The sequence below is a fragment of the Euphorbia lathyris genome, chromosome 7, assembly GCF_963576675.1.
Source record: "Euphorbia lathyris chromosome 7, ddEupLath1.1, whole genome shotgun sequence".
Lineage (NCBI taxonomy): Eukaryota > Viridiplantae > Streptophyta > Magnoliopsida > Malpighiales > Euphorbiaceae > Euphorbia > Euphorbia lathyris.
The window spans coordinates 47673980-47691410 of NC_088916.1; the positions used below are offsets into that span (position 1 = coordinate 47673980).

Below are 17431 nucleotides of genomic sequence, written 5' to 3' on the forward strand. Positions count from 1 at the left end.
TTGTGAGAAATTAAGGTCTTTGGAAGCTTTTCTAGAGTGAGAAAGTGAGTGAAATCACAGATTTCAATTACTGATTCTTTGGGTGATCACCAAATCAAGAACACTAATCTTTCTAGAAGTAAGGAAATGGTTCAAATTAGACATTTGAAGCCCTTTCAGTCTTGTTCGAGTTCAAATTCACCAATTTGGGCTTCGCACGCGGGTTTCTTCTGTCGGTTCTTGCTCAACTACATTCGCGAGTCTGCCTCTTTGCAAAGCTGAATCAAAGCTTGGAAGGTAACTCTTTGAAGGGTTTAAAAGCCTCCTTTTATGTTTAATTAAATTTAATTTCTTCATTGTTTGCTGCAATTTCCGAATTTCGAGCAGAATTTTGAAGTTTTACAAATGGTGGTCGATCGGCCACCCACTATAGCTGATCGGCTACAGTGATAGAACTTCATAATTCTACTTTGTTTGGTTTTCGCTCGGGTTTAGTCTGTAGTTACTGTTTTCGGTAAATTTCAATTCCATTAGTAAAAATAGACATTTAAATGCTCAACACGTAAAATTTGATTAATCACGGGAAAAAGGGTAATTTTAGGAATAAAATCAATTCACTAGAATACACGTATTTAGGGTGCAGGTTAGTTTCCATATTGTTGTCCTATAAATATAGGTTCTGATTAAGTCCTATTTGATCGAGTCTGGTGTCGTATAATAAATCTAAAAGATAGGTCCCAACGTCCCGCAACTAATGTTTGATTGTTTTGCAGGTTTAATAAATTTGTTTAGGGTTAGAACAAATGTATAGAATTTTAATATAAATTGGGATGTAATTTATAACTCCAAATTTATTTATTGTTACAATCTCTATGATGAATTCTTAAAAACCGAAAACAGATTAGAAATATTTGGTATCTTAATTAACAAGAAGTCAATTGTACAAATTTATTAATCAAACTCTTGCAATGTTTAATTCACGAACCTATCTTTGAAGAGATGACATAATGCAAGCGCATATATTATCTATTTTTATGTTCTCGGATATTAATCTTTGGTGGCGACTCTAACAAAATGAATTAGCCTAAAAACATGATAAAAGGCTAATAATACATGCACCGGAAGGGAGCCGCCAACCAACGTCCTAAGACAAGCTTAAGTGACAGTGTACATTGCAAAATGGACCTTTTCAAAAAAAAAAAAGGTTCAGGCGCTCACAACTACCTTGTTCATAGTGAGGCAGAACAATTTTTTTTTTGTTTCCACCGTCTAAAGGGAGCCACTAGAACTGAAATGACTTGTTGATATTAGACATCTCATTGGTTTGTTCAGTAGCCATATCAGTAGAGAATCGCCTTAAATTTGTTAAAGCAGGAATAGAAAAAAAAACACAATTTTACCAAACACATTAATATGATGAGTCGTGGATGAGGTCTCTCTCTTTTAGACGTTCACGGAACTGCCTTCATAAACTGTAAGTGGTCGTATAATCTGATCGCATTCAGGATAAAACAACAAGCTCAATGAAAAATATGACTTCGTATTGAACAATATGAACTCGGTCCTAATACACTCAAATAATTGCCCCGTTTCGGTTTCGATTTGTAAAGGAAGCAGAAAAGAATTTTTTCAATGTATAGAAAATGAAAATAACACAACTATATATAGAAGAAAAAGAGATGTTATGTTTACTGGTCTAATGGAGCGAAAAGTGAGAGAGAAAACAGAGAAGTGGGGAACATGTTAGCCTGATTCAAATGGACCAAATCAAAATAGTTGTTAAGGAAGATAAAAATTATTTTAACTAAAGAATTCCAAAAATTAATTAATCAAATAAAAACTATTTTCTAAAAAAATATAGACCTGTCCTGGGTCGGACAGGCGGTGGTACGTGCGCTTATGGTGGTTAAGCATCATATAGGTCTTCATCCTTTTATAAAAGTGGAGTACCCTTTGGGACATGCCTAAGTATATGAAAACTTTCTTTATGAATAACACTCCAAATAAAGTGATATGTAAGCAATGTGGGATGCTTTAAACTTTTTTAAGTCTCCGAAGATAAAGTTTTAAGGTTCAATTTGGACAAAATGACCTATTCCAACAATTTATACATGTAATAAGAGGTAGTATATAGGATTACTTACTAATCTAGCCCATTTGAAGGGGTCCATTAATATATGTGACACACTTCCCTTTCATCTTACCAAATTAGACGCTTTCATCCACTTTAGACAAGCATACCCTTATTTCAATTCACTTTCTTCCTCAGACTCTCAACATTTTCTTCGCCATCCAAAACCAAAATAGAAAAAAAGTCAAAGAGAGCCACAACCAAAACCAAAAGTAGAGATGGAATATTTGTATGGATGTCCTTTGAATTTGGTGATTTTAGGAATATGTGTGATGAGTTCGGTTTCGTTAGTGATTTTGAGATTATTTGTAACACCCTAGACGTATAATAATAATTTTTTTTACTAAAACTATTCGTTAGATAAAAGCATATATTAACAACCTATACTCGTAGATATATCAAACATATACACATTAATACACACACACACACACACACACACACATATATATATATATATATATATATATATATACATACAGTCTACAAACTTGTATAGTCCAAAAGTTTACTTATACTACATGCTTGTGAGGAGAGGAGAGAGAATGAGATGGAATCCAGCAGACCGACCTTTCATCCATGCTATCTACAATATCTGAACCTTCTAGAAACTCTTATTCGTCTACTTCATCAACCAACTGAAAAATTTAGCGATTTATATGAGTCGCCACTCAGTGAATATAAACAATCAATGAATTATAAATCACATACACATACACACATACAAATTCATGCATATGCAAATGATAAGCATTTTTATTAATTTTGTTGTGACACCACCAGCTAGACACTTCCCGGGATCAAGTAGCAGGTAAACGGTAACACATGTATTGCTGTACAGCCTTGTAATTTCATAATTCGACCTTTCGGCCCATGTAATTAAGTAGTCCATGTAAATGACCATATAGGTCCAAGTAGTCCATATATCTGACCATATAGGTCCAAGTAGTCCATATAATCAAGTAGTCATAAGTGTCTAGACTGGTACGCCACAACGCCATTTACGTTTTATGCAACATGTGCACATACTTTGCATTTAAGTCATTCCATCACAAGTAATTAAATCAAGTATCAATTCACATCAAACATAGCAAGACAATTCACAATATCACAAAATATCAATTAATATCAATATTTCAATCACAACTTCAAAAGCCAAAATATTCATATCATGTTTATACTCACAACTAAGCCGCTAGCTTCCTTAACGACGACTTGTACCTTCCTCCGGAATATCTTCAAAGTTTTGAGTACCTTTCTCTTCTTCTACCACTTCATCTTCACTTTCTCTCTCTTAAAAGTGTTTCTCTCTCTTAATTTTCTGGAGAATTCCAGATTAGAATGGATTAAATAAACCTTCCACAAGGTTATCTTATGGGTTTGAGTAAAATCCCATATCTATCCCTATGTAATTGTCTTTTTTACACTCTCCACTATCTTATTATCATTATTATTATTATTATTATTATTATTAGATCTGAAATTATATTTATTATTTAAATTATAAATTTAACAAATTACACTTTAGTCCTTATACTCTTAAGATTATTCAATTTAGTCCCTATACTTTTAAGACACGCTTAAACATCTATTTCATATACTTTCACTTATCCTAATATTAGTATCTACATAAATTATCATGTATTCAATGACATTAATGACATATAAAAATGCAAATATTATTTTCTAATGTACCCTAATAAGGTCATGTAATGCATATACCTATATGAAATGAAATGCACCAAATTGAGATGTTACATTATTGAAGTATTCTAAATTTTGGAAAGGAAACACAAAACAGAAACTTCCTAGTAGAAACAGTATACTTTTAGATCATACGTCTGCTTTTCTCGTTGGTTTTGCCTCTTTCTTCATTTGTAACGGTATCGTTTCAATTTCCTCCATTTTACTCCATTTTTATTGCATTTGTGATGAAATTCATCGCAGATTGCGATGAATTTCATCACAAATGCAACAACAGTTATTGCATTTGTGCTATCACATCTGCAATAGAAGCAATTTTGTCACAAATGCGTCAAATTCATTACAGATGCAACAACTGTTGACGCATTCGTAATGAAATTCACCGCAGATGCGATAGGAGCAACTACCGATGCGATAAAAATGAAGAAAATCAGAAATGACGGGTTCAACGAGAAAATATTCAATTAACCAACTGCGTACTTGAATAATATGTATGTAAAATGAAGAAAGAATACTCACATGAACTTGAATAATGTATGAATATTCTTAAATCTTGGGTTGATGTAACGTCCGTGTCCAAATTTTTTTATCTTGATATTAAATTGTATTTTATTTATTTATTAATTAACCAATTAGATGGTAAAAGTATACTATTGGAAGTTTTGGGTAAGTGTTATAAAAATTTAAAATTTAGAAAATCTCTTTGGATAATTATTTATATAGTATAAAAAGACATTTAATTGATCTTATAAAACAAAACGAATTTTTACTTCAAAATTTTATATTAAATTAGTAGTTTTAACCCATTTTAAATGTTATTTTAATAATAATAATAATAATAATAATAAATATATAAAAGTTTAATAATTACATTATAGATACATGTGTTGATTTTTATTATTTTAGTTAAATCAAAATGTTTCATTAATTGAGAAATATATATCCCATACCTAAAATTCATATTATTATATTCATGTATGTATTTTTGTGAAAATAGGTGGCATATATAAGTTGTATGTGTCATGCATGCATTTTGTTAGAAAACACTTGTCATGCATAGAATTTAAAATAAAACATGTGTCTTACATTGATATTTTGTTGTACACATGGTCTTTTAATTGTTGTAATATTGCCATATGGCATATAAATTTTTAATGGACAAATTTTTGTTTTGCTTAAATTTCTATATAAATAGCATATGAATCCTATGATGAGTTATTCTCTTTTTAGGTATTTTTAGATTAAAGAGAATGGTATTATGATATCAAAGGGAAATAAAATGTTTTTGAGTGTTTTATATATATAATCATTTAAAATAAAATGTTATTTTGTTTTAAAATGTTATTTTGTTTTTGAGTTTAAGTATGAGAAATAAAAGAGAAATGTAATATATATTTTATGAACAAAATGTTTTCTTCAGTTAGAGAAGAAGGAAAGGAAGATTAGGATTTTCTTTGAAAAGGTTTTTGGAGCGCAATGTTTTTCATTTTGAAGGGAAAATTTAAAGAAAAAGAGTTTGAATTTTGATATTAAGTTTGGTTAAATAACACTTACTACCTTTATTGTTTAAACTATTAAACGTATTACTATCATGAGTTTTGAATTTAATTCCTTATTTAAGGATACTTATTATTTCCTTAGTTTTGATTTCAAGAACACTTATTATTTTCATTAGTTTTGATTACTTACTATTTTTCATGACTTTCGATTTCAATTCCTTATTGGATAAATAAGAATAATGATACATGCATTTATTAAATAAAACAAATTCATTTACTTATAAAATTCATAATATTTTATGTTATTGGAAATGAGTATAAATAAATAAAGAAGTCATAAATTGTAATTATGTGTCAATTAATAAGAAAAAAGTGAGTTACAAGTGTCAATTATAATCTTATATATATTGGACCAATAAATGTATGTGATTTACAAAATTCAGTTTTAATCTTATTTTATTTGGTATACAAACATAAATAAAAAAATGAGTAATTGCATGAATGACACATAACTAGCCTATTCACAATTATGAGAATTATGAGAAGTGCATGAATGACATTTGGTATTGAATAAGAAAACATTTGTCTTTAAATGGTATAAATCAATGACACTTAGTATGGAATAAGAAAAAAAAAAACTATGTTTTATTTAAGGAGGGATTTCATCCAAATCCAGGACATTTTTTAATAAAAATTTAAGGGGAGAGTTTTTGAAAAAGAGTTTTAAACTGTTTTTATGGAAAAATTAAAAGGATAAAAAAAGTGATTTTTATTTATTTATTTCTCTTCTCCAATTAGAGAAAAGAAATTCTATTTGCTTATCAAATTAATCACTATTGCCAAGAGTTTAACAGTATCCGGATCGTGTCGGTTAAGAGTTACGATTTTAATTGGTAAGAATATTTTGATTTAAATTATTTTAAATTTTATTTATAAATTTTATTTATATTATGTTTGAACAATATAATTCTTTGAGTTCGATTAAATGTGGATTTGTGATTTTATAAGAATTTTTAAAGATTATAGTATATCAACTAAATTATTTGAATAATTTTTACTTGAATCATTAAGATTTATGGTTATGGGTTAATTTGGAAATTTGATTGTGAAAAGAGATTTGAGTACATTATGATTTTATATCCATCTAGAGTAATTCGGATCGGTGGTTTTTATTGAAGTCCGTATTTAGTGAGAAATACGGCATGTGTACACGGTTGAAAGACCTATCGGGTATGGCAAAAAAGTGTTGAGTAAAACCATGCGGGATAGGCAAAATTATGAGATATCTCGGTTCTATTGTGGGGATTGATACGTAAGGGGAGAAACTCTAGGATGGATATAATGTTAAGTTTGTTAATTACGAATTTGGTTTGCTAAACTGTTTGTTTAATTATGAATTTTGTTGGGTAAAATGTTTATTTGGTTACAAATTGGTTTGATAACCCGTTTATTTGGTTACGAACTCGTTTAATAAAGAGTTTATTTGATTATGAGCCATATTTGATAAACATTTTATTTGATTACGGTTTATTTTGTTAAATCGAAAGTATCGATATTTATTTGTGAATTGATTTCATTTGTGATACGAGTTGATTTGATAAAGTGATTTGGGAACTTAAAAGTTTATCAGTTTTGATCAAATATTTATTTATATCTTTTATAAAATATATTTACATTTTAAGAGGATTATATTATATGAATTATCAAATAAATTCGAGATACTAAATATTAGTTTATGCTCAATAATCGTATTATGAAAAATAAAATTGTATAGTAAAAAATAAAATTGTATAGTATAAAGTGAAATATATAATTAAATGATTAATGAGTCAAACAAGATTCGAGATACTAAATATTAGTTTATGCTCAATAATCGTATTATGAAAAATAAAATTGTATAGTATAAAGTGAAATATATAATTAAATGATTAATGAGTCAAACAAGATGTGAATAATTAAAGAGAACTACCTAATTTAAGAGAACTACCTAAAATAGGTAGAACTACGTGGCTTTGATTCACGATTTAAAGATTTAAAACGTTCGGGATACGTAGGAAGCTTGATAGAATTGTCGAGTTCAAGCCAAATAATAAATAAAATTTTAGGTAGTCCGAATAAATTTTTATCGAATAGAAAATAGGTTCGTCTTTCAGACTCGTTATCCGATTTTCCATTCATACCCGATGCTGTTTAGGGTCGGGTGTGACAGTTTGGTATCAGAGCTCTAGGTTATTTTTTTCGGACCTAATGTGGATTGTGATTTAGGAATATGAATATTTAGGGATAGAAATTTCGAAGATTATATAGTTCGATAGTGAGTTAAAAGTCGATATGAATTTCGAGGACAAAATTCTTTAAGGTGGGGATAATTGTAACGTCCGTGTCCAATTTTTTTTATCTCGATATTAAATTGTATTTTTTTTATTTATTAATTAACCAATTGGATGTTAAAAGTATATTATTTGAAGTTTGATGTAGATTAAAGTCGACTGGAGGTTTTAATCTTAAACCAACAAAGATTTCAATCTTCTCAAGCTAGTTTTTGAAGGTTGAGTTAACCCAAACAAGGTGAAACCTTGATGCTCCAATGGAGGCTATATTCAAAATTCATCAAAAGTTTCTTAACATTACAAAGAAGGGAGTTTAAATACTCTCCCAAATAAGAAGGGAAAAGACCAAAGACCCATGAATAGGGTTTTGGGCAAGACAAGTGACTAAGGATAGAATAGGAAAGGAAAGAGTCTATGGCAGTTTAGTAATAATGGGTCGAGGGCAAAACAATAAATAAGCATCAACAGAAATGGTCCCCTCTTAGTAAGAACTTGGAGGAGAAGTATTGTTCTGGCAGGATACGCCCCGCGTGGCCCTAGGTACGCCCCGCGTGTCGAAGCTTCTGAGATTGAAGAGTCTTTGAAGAACACTTCACGCGTGGCGTCCCTGGAGTCACACCCCGCGTATTGGAGCCTCGGATCTTGGTGAGTCCTGTTGATGGACTCCACGCGTGGCGGCCCTGGTGGTACGTCCCGCGTAGTCGGCCTCCTAGACAACCTTCGCTTCGGGCTCTGGTTTCACGTCCCGCGTACTGGGAGAGGCGCCCCGCGTCAGGTCTCTCCTGGACAATTCTTCGGCAAGGGAGTCCCGTACGCCCCACGTCCTGCTGACCATGCCTCGCGTGCTCGGTTGGTTAACCCGGCCTTCATCGTCCTTGTCTCTTGGCTCCGAGCTCGGGCTTAGGTAAGGGATGCCCTTATCATTCTCCCTTTCTTTAAAAGAGTCGGACTCCGTCTCTGATGCCTTGGTTGGTAACGTTCCCTCCGGCTTCCACAAACTAAGATCCTGCCCATTAAAAGAAGAAGACATCTTCCCAAGCCAATTAGAAATGGTTAGTTGGTAGGCATTGGCACTAATCTTCTTGGTGATCCGATAGGGGCCGTACTTCCTTGGCCTCAATTTGCTACTAGGAGCATGCATGAGTCGCTCTTTTCCCAAGTATACCATCACCTCATTCCCCACCTTAAACTGAACATCTCTCTGGTGCTCATCAACCTTGGCCTTGATCTTACTATTCTTCTCCTCAATACTATGCCGAACTTCTTGGTGCATTTGGTGGTAGTCATTGGCCAAGTGATGTGCCACTACACTCTTCTTCTCTCCCTTCGGAACTTCGCCCAAATCAAGTAAATGGTTTGGTGCCTTGGTATACACAACCTCGAAAGGGGACTTTCCGGTGGTCGAACTCACGGCGGAGTTGTAGGCAAATTCGGCTTGGGCGATCACATAATCCCACATTTTGGGTTTGTCTCGACATTTGCTACTCAATAAGTTTCCCAAAGTCCGATTTACCGCCTCAGTTTTTCCATCCGTTTGTGGGTGAGCCGTGGTACTAAACTCCAAAGTGGATCCGAGGATGGCCCAAAGAGTCCGCCAAAAGTGGCTAACAAACTTGGTGTCCCGATCCGATACTATGGTCTTTGGTACCCCATGTAGTCTCACCACCTCACGGAAGAAAAGCTTAGCAATGGCGGTGGCGTCACTAGTCTTTCGTCACGGGATGAAGTGAGCCATTTTTTAGAACCTATCCACCACCACGAATATAGAATCCATACCCTGTTGGGTCCTTGGTAGTCCCAACACAAAGTCCATTGAGAGATCCTCCCAAATGGTTTCCGGGATCGGGAGGTGCATCCGTAATCCGGCATTAGTAGCATATCCCTTGGAGGTTTGGCAATTTTTGCATCGCTCCACGATGTACGCCACATCTCTCCTCATCCTAGGCCAGAAATATCGGGAGCTAACCGCCTCAAAGGTCTTATCTCGACCGAAATGACCTCCCAACACCCCTCCATGTAGTTCTCGGATCATTCTTTCTTGTATGGACGTACCCGGGAGGCACAATTGACTACCCCTCATGAGGAACCCATCGACTAACTGATACCCCCCCTTCGGTACCGTTCTTGCACTTCTCCCACTCACTTCCAAAGTCTGGATCGTCAAAGTACTCCCCCTTGATGTGCTCAAAGTCTACTAACTCCAAGGCTACTGTTTTGAGGAGTGCCACCCTTCGGCTCAAAGCATCCGCTACTTTGTTTTGTTGACCCGCTTTGTGGAGAAGCTTATAGGGAAACTTATCCACAAAAGCGGACCACCTAGCATGCATGGAACTCCGGAGTTGCCTTTAAATTCCCAAGTACTTGATGTTGGTCCCTTATAACGTTGCAAGTATAGTTCCAAGGGGGGGGGGGGTTAGGAACTATTTAAACTTTTTCTTAAGTTTGGGCAAACTTCTTTTCTTAAAAGAAAAGGTTTTAACAGTGGCGCTGAGTGATCAGTAAGATACTGGCTTAGTCAACTGGTGACTAGGTCAGTTTCTTGACTTGAGTCAGGAGATAGTACTTTAAGTCTATTCCTGAGCTCAGATGTTCGATGCGCACAACTCAGCTTGACCTCTTTACTTGGTCAGTTTTTTTGGTTATTTAAGCAAGCAATATATATAAGGAGTTTAAGGTAAGAAATACGTTACTCAGCAGATTTATCCAGGTTCGGCTTCTTCTAAGCCTACGTCCTGTCCCCGGAACACGTTCCGAGATTTCGAATCCTCTACTGAGCTCTTTAAAGGTAGAGCCTCAAACCTTTTACAATCTTAGCAACTGAGTATAACAAGAGTACCTTCCTCTATACCTCTACTCAATCCTAATCTCTCACTGAGTACTATAACCGAGTACTCAGCCTCTCCTTTCTAATCTCTAGAAATGATAAGTGTTTGTCCTAAACAATGATTGCTAAGACACCTTAGATGATTGAATAATCACTCTAGACTTTTACACAAATATAAGAAATGTAGTGTAAGATTTGCTTGGCTTCTTGCTTGCAGAACTTGCGTAGAAATTTGGTCAGCGTAATGGCTTGATCAAGTTCTGTGTGGAATGAAGCTTCTGATGGCACTATTTATAGAGACGTCTTGAGGCATCGGTCATTTCGAATTTCGAAATAACTGTTGGAGGGAAACGGCTCCTGTCGTTGTCATCCTGACTTGCTTAGAGCTCTCGGCCAATCAGATTTGTGTATCTTCTGTCATCGGTCAGCTTTTGGTCAGCTCGGCAGAATGTCTCTCCTTTTATGGTAAAGTCAACTAGACAGCATACTGTGTCGTCTGAACTTTACCCAAAGTGGAAATACTTTGTCTGGAAGTTTTCCTTAGCCAGCTGCTGTCTTGTACGCTTTGTCGAATCAACTCAGCAACTTCATTCCGAAGTTGTTCCCTGAAGGTCTTCTAGATCCTTCTCCTGCTGAGTTGCGTTTTGTACACAGCGACACCGTTTTGATAAACACGGGCCGAGTTGCATTGAACAGTTTGACTTGGGCTTTGAGTGTTGTATTGGGCTTGGGCCTTTTAATCCTTATGTCTTATAATCAATTTAACTCAACATTGAACGAACACATTAGTAGAATAAATCAAAGAATTTAAACTTAGTGTGTTTAGAATATGTTTTTAATTACACTTAAACAATTTTGTCAAATCAAAATTATGTGGAAAAGTGTTTCAACACTTGAGGGCTTGGTGGTCGGTATACAACATGAACTCCTTTCCAATGAGATAGTGCTCCCACGTCTTGAGAGCCCGCACTACCGCATAGAATTCCTTATCATGGGTGGCCCATTTTTGCCTCGAGTCACACAACTTCTCACTGAAATAAGCAATGTGCCTCCTCTCTTGCATCAATACTCCCCCAACTCCTACTCCACTTGCATCACACTCAACTTCAAAGAGCTTATCAAAATCTGGAAACGCTAAAACCGGAGCGGTGCTTAGCTTTTTCTTTATCAACGCAAAACTGCTCTCTTGCTCATCTCCCCACTTGAAGCCCCTACCTTTCTTCAAACACTCGGTTATAGGAGCCACGATAGCGCTGAAATTCCGGATGAACCGTCTATAGAAAGTAGCCAATCCATGAAAGCTTCTAATATCCCCAACGGTCTTCGTAGTCGGCCACTCTCGAATAGCCCTAACTTTCTCTTCATCAACCCGGATACCGCTCCCACTGACCACATACCCGAGAAACACCAAGCTCTCCATCACAAAGTCACACTTCTTAGTGTTGGCAAAGAGTTGATTCTCTCGGAGCAAAGCTAGCACGGTCCCCAAGTGCTCCACATGTTCTTCCAACGTCTTACTATGGATGAGAATATCATCAAAGTAGACCACCACAAACTTCCCAATCACTGGACGCAATACTTGGTTCATCAACCTCATGAAAGTACTCGGTTCATTGGTCATCCCGAATGGCATCACTAGCCACTCATACAACCCATCACGCGTCTTAAACGCCGTCTTCCACTCATCTCCCGCCTTGATCCGAATTTGGTGGTACCCACTCCTCAAAGAAATCTTCGAAAAGACCTTGGACCCACCCAATTGGTCAAGCATATCATCAAGTCGGGGAATCGGGAACTTGTACCGTATGGTAATCTTGTTGATGGCCCAACTATCCACACACATCCTCCACGACCCATCTTTCTTGGGTGTCAACAAAGCTGGCACCGAACATGGACTCATGCTCTCTCTAACATAGCCCATCCTTATCAATTCTTCCACCTTCTCCTTCATCACTTCACTCTCCTTGGGACTCATCCGGTAGTGTGGAAGGTTAGGCAAGCTAGCTCCCGGCACTAGATCAATATGGTGTTGGATGTCCCGTAGAGGTGGTAACCCATCCGGTAACTCTTCCGGAAAGACGTCCCGGAACTCATTGAACAATCTTCCCACATCCTTCGGAACTTCTCCATCCTCACTTCCTACCCCATCCGTCGGCGTGCTAGACTTCACCATCACTACATAGATCGTTTAGAGAAATATTTCCCAACCAGGTCAAATGAAGTTGTTTTTTTTATAAAAATTACCCCAAACAAACGAGGGTTTAACCCAAAGTTAATGTAGTAATAAATATTTAATCTATGATTAGTTACTTTGATTTGGTTAAATATAATATTGTCTTTATTAAGACATATTTTACTATTTCTTGAATGGGTAATAAAATGGTTAAAACATAACATTCATGGGTGCGAATGAGTAGCCTTCTGAATGCAAACAGAACAAATTAGTGTGTCAATCCCAACACACAAACAAACACCCCACCACACCACACCACCCCACAGCCTCTGTTTACGTTTCAGCATTCTCCTCCAAAACCCACAAATTCCTCTCTCTCTCTCTCTCTGCGGCGATAATAACATGGCCATTTCCTGCCGATTTTGGTTTCTCCTTGTAATTCTAACATCCCAAACCCAAAATTGCATACTCGCAAACAGTCATCTTCCAAACGACATATTCATCCTGGGAGGGCAAAGCAACATGGCAGGAAGAGGCGGAATCGACAACGACAAATGGAACGGCTACATTCCACCACAGTGCAGGTCCAGCCCATCCATACTTCGCCTCACTGCTCAACTCAAATGGGAAATCGCGCACGAGCCACTTGATGCTGACATCGATGTGGGTAAGACTTGTGGGGTGGGCCCTGGAATGGCATTTGCAAACGAGCTTAAAGCTATAGACAGGAGGATCGGCGTGGTGGGACTTGTCCCTTGCGCGGTTGGGGGCACCAAAATCAGGCAGTGGGGTCGTGGAATGAAGCTGTACCAGGATTTGGTAAAGCGAGCTAATGAGTCGGTTAGGCATGGTGGAAGAATTAGAGGTGTTTTGTGGTGTCAGGGAGAGAGCGATACGGTGCGGAGAGAGGATGCTCAATCCTATAAGGGCAAATTGGAGAAGTTCTTCTCTGATTTGCGTTTTGATCTTAACATTCCATCTCTTCCTGTAATCCAGGTTGGTATCATTTGCTTCTTTACTGTCATTTCCAAATATTATCATTATCCCCCAAAAACCATCTTCAAACGGCTGTTTTTTAAATTTTAATTGTATAAAATTTGAAAATAGATTAAATAAATAACGTTTGTTTAAATTTAAAGTTTGAATTTTCTACTAACGAAGGGACTAAATGTATTAAAAAAAATCAAAGGTATGGTATAAATTCTGCACTACTTAATTAAAATTTATAATTATATAAAAATTAATAAAATAATTAATTAATATTGGAAAGATTATTATTATTAAAAAATAAATAAAATAGAAAAAATGAATATTTTATTATTAAAACATATAGTAAATGGTTATTTTAGTATTTTAAATTTTATTTAGTCTAACGTGATCATTCACATAAATACAAGGATTAAAAAGTTAACAAAAATAAAATAAAAACTGAATAACTATATAATTGTTTTTAAAAATATAGAGACTATGTAAAAATATAAAGACCTTATAATTATTTGGCTTAATATATCACCAGCTCCTTGAATTTATCTAAAATAGTAGATTGGCTTCCTGAACTTTACAAGTGTCTCACCAACTCTCTAAATTTACTTATTTCATATCATCAGCTCCCTAAACTTGTCTATAAAAATATATTAGCTCCCTGAATTTTGCAAGTGTCTCACCAACTCCCCAAACTTGATTATTCTGTAACAACTAAATACAAAAATCATAATACTAACTTTCGATCCTCATCCATTTAATCTCTCAAACCTGCAACACTAACTCTTATAATAGATTGAAAGGTAGGAGAAGCGAAAAAATTACTTCTTGAATAGATGAAGACGTATTTTTAGAATTTAAGTTTAATAAGTTTTTGTATTTAGTTGTTACAAAATAAGTTAAGTTTAGGGAGTTTGTGAGACACTTGCAAAGTTCAGAGAGTTAATCTACTTTTATGGACAAGTTTAGTGAGCTGGTGATACGAAATAAACAAGTTTAGGGAGCTGGTGAGACACTTGCAAAGTTCATGGAGTCAATCTACTATTTTGAACAAGTTGGGGGAGCTGATAATATATTTGGCCTAATTATTTACTTTGAAATAAAAGATTAGTAAACTTAATCACCAAAACTAGAATGATTAGCATTTGAGATTCCTTTTTTATTATTTTTTCTATTGTGGTGTATGTTTCCTAAGATAGACGTTATAATTGAGCATGATTTCTGCAATAAAACTAGGATGGGAAAGATTAGGTGAGTGGATCGAATTCGAATAATTATCATCCCAATAAGACACAATAATTTTGTGAAAAAGGAAAAAGAATCACATGGAAAAGATAGCATAATCATACTCAAAATGTTTACACTGGGTTAAATAACTATGTATTGAAACTTACTACTAATAATAATATATCACTTGTATATCTTTTATTTCTAATATTACATCATTTTATGGTTTCAAAAAATATCATTTTATGACATTGACATCTATCTTTTATTTTTGGCTTAATATATCATTTGCCTTCTGAACTTGTCCAAAAAGATTGATTGGCCCCCTAAACTTTCAAAGCGTCCCGATAGCTCCCTGTGCAAAAAATGTTTAGTTAGCCCCCTGAACTTGCGTAAAATGTAATCATTTGATCACTCGGTCGTAAAAAAGTAAGTTAAATGCGGAATATGTATTGTACGAGTCTTAAAATGTTACTACATAATTAAAAATGAAGTTATTACTTGCTCAACTATACAACTTGTCTTCTCTAATATTAGAACTGCATACCTCGATTTTGGTCGTTTTATTTTTTTTAAGACTCGTACAATACAGCTTCCGCATTTAACTTACTTTTTTGCGACCGAGTGATCAAATGATTACATTTTACGCAAGTTCAGGGGGCTAACTGAACATTTTATACAAGTTCAGGGAGCTATCAGGACACTTTAAAAGTTTAGGGGGCTAATCAATATTTTTGGACAAGTTCAGGGGGCAAATGATGTATTAAGCCTTTATTTTTCTTATGTTTCATGTTATGTTATGTGTTTAAATAGATCATCATGATTATGGATTAGATGTAGATTTTATTAGATTTTTAGATAGGAAATTAAATTATTTTATGAGTTAGATTTAATAACTCTAACTTTAGGTGCTTTATATGCTTACTTTGTTTTCGATAAAGTAAGTTTTACTTTGTTTTTTCTATTTATTACACATTTTATTAGGCAAAAAGCATTTGGAGTTTCTTATCTTTCATTTATTTGTTTCATTAAATCTTTAATTTTTTATTTAGACATATTAAACTTCTGTCTTTTTTATCACATTGAGTCCTTCAATAAAAAAAAAAAAAAATTCAACATAAAACTCGGTTAACAAAATGTTATTCTTTCACATGTGTTTACAATTTGTACGCAGTTTTTTTTTGTGTGACTATAGAAAAATCGTAAAATCATTATTTCTAACTGTAAAATATATAATTTCAAATATAGATGAAATTGATAATGTCTTTTTAATTGAATTACGCATTGGCAACTAACTAATTTACAATGCGATAAAAAAAAAAAAAACCAACTAGGGATTTCATTAAATCCTAATGAACAAAAATTGAAAGATGTTTTTTTGCTTAATATATCATTTGATCTCTGAATTTGTTCGAAAAAATTGATTGTCCCTCTGAACTTTCAAAGTATTCCAATAGCTTTCACAAAATGTTCAGTTAACCCCCTGAACTTGGGTAAAATGTAATCAGTTGATCACTCTGTTGCAAAAAAACGTAATCAATTGATCACTGGGTTGCAAAAAAGGAATTAAATGTGAAAGATGTATTCCACACATCTTAGAATGTTATTTCGTAATTCAAAAATAGATTAAAAAGGAAGTTATTATTTGTTCAATTATAAAACTTATCTTCTCTAATATTAGAACCACTTATCACGATCTTGGTCGTTTTACTTTTTTTTTTAAGACGCTTGCAATACATCTTCTGTGTTTAACTTATTTTTTTGCAACTGAGTGATCAATTGATTACATTTTGTGCAAATTTAAGGGGCTAATTGAACATTTTAAGTTAAGGGGACTATTGGAACATTTTGAAAGTTGAGGGAGCTAATCAAGTTTATTTAGGAATATATATATATATTTTTTTTTACTTTTATTGGTCATGTCATGTCGACTACACCTAATTTATAATAGATTTTTTTTAAAAAAAAAAATATCCAGAGCTACTTGATTATTATGATTTTGATGAATTGAGACTTTAATGTTTCATGTCAATTAAGTATTAAAACAAATAATCAAGAATTTAATTCATTAAAATGAAAAATCAGGAACTTTAATTTTTTTACTTTTGGACTTATCATACATCTAAATTTATCGTCGTTAGACATCCCTCGTACCCTTATTTATGGATTTATGGAGCTTTAAAGACAAATATTGTGCAGGTAGCTATAGGTGCAGGGGAAGGCAAATATGTAGAGATGGTGAGAAGAGCACAGCTAGGAATAAGATTAGGAAATGTGAAATGCATAGATGCGAAAGGACTACCTCTTAAAAATGATCATCTTCATCTTACTACTACCTCTGAGGTTAAACTTGGTTGTATGTTTGCTCATGCCTATTTTTCTTCTTTTCCCCAACTCTCACATTAATTCTCTTTTCTCGTTAGATCTAGGCTTATTAAATCTAAGCCGCATGATGTTTTGAATCTCCACCTTAGAATTCTAATGAGGCTAGATCTAAAGGTGAATGACCAAATAGTGCATGGTCATTAAGATCCATGTGATCAAAACCGTATATATATATATCTAATGGATGTTTGAAAACCA

The 17431-nt window shown here is 34.3% G+C and overlaps 1 protein-coding gene across 1 annotated transcript; it reads left to right on the forward strand.

The window, feature by feature from the left end:
- Window positions 1-12872: 12872 nt before the first annotated feature.
- LOC136234890 (probable carbohydrate esterase At4g34215) lies at window positions 12873-17431 on the forward strand. Its single transcript, XM_066024387.1, has 2 exons — window positions 12873-13636; window positions 17048-17431. The coding sequence occupies exons 1-2, from the start codon at window positions 12893-12895 to the stop codon at window positions 17252-17254; spliced, it is 951 nt and encodes a 316-aa protein (XP_065880459.1). The 5' UTR covers window positions 12873-12892; the 3' UTR covers window positions 17255-17431.

What these genes read in the sequence shown, in the direction of transcription:
- LOC136234890 (XM_066024387.1), top strand. Translation starts at nt 12,893, where the DNA reads ATGCAAACAGAACAAATTAGTGTGTCAATCCCAACACACAAACAAACA. An exon ending in CATCTCTTCCTGTAATCCAG is followed by an intron (nt 13,637 to 17,047) that starts GTTGGTATCATT and finishes AATATTGTGCAG; the next exon opens with GTAGCTATAGGTGCAGGGGA.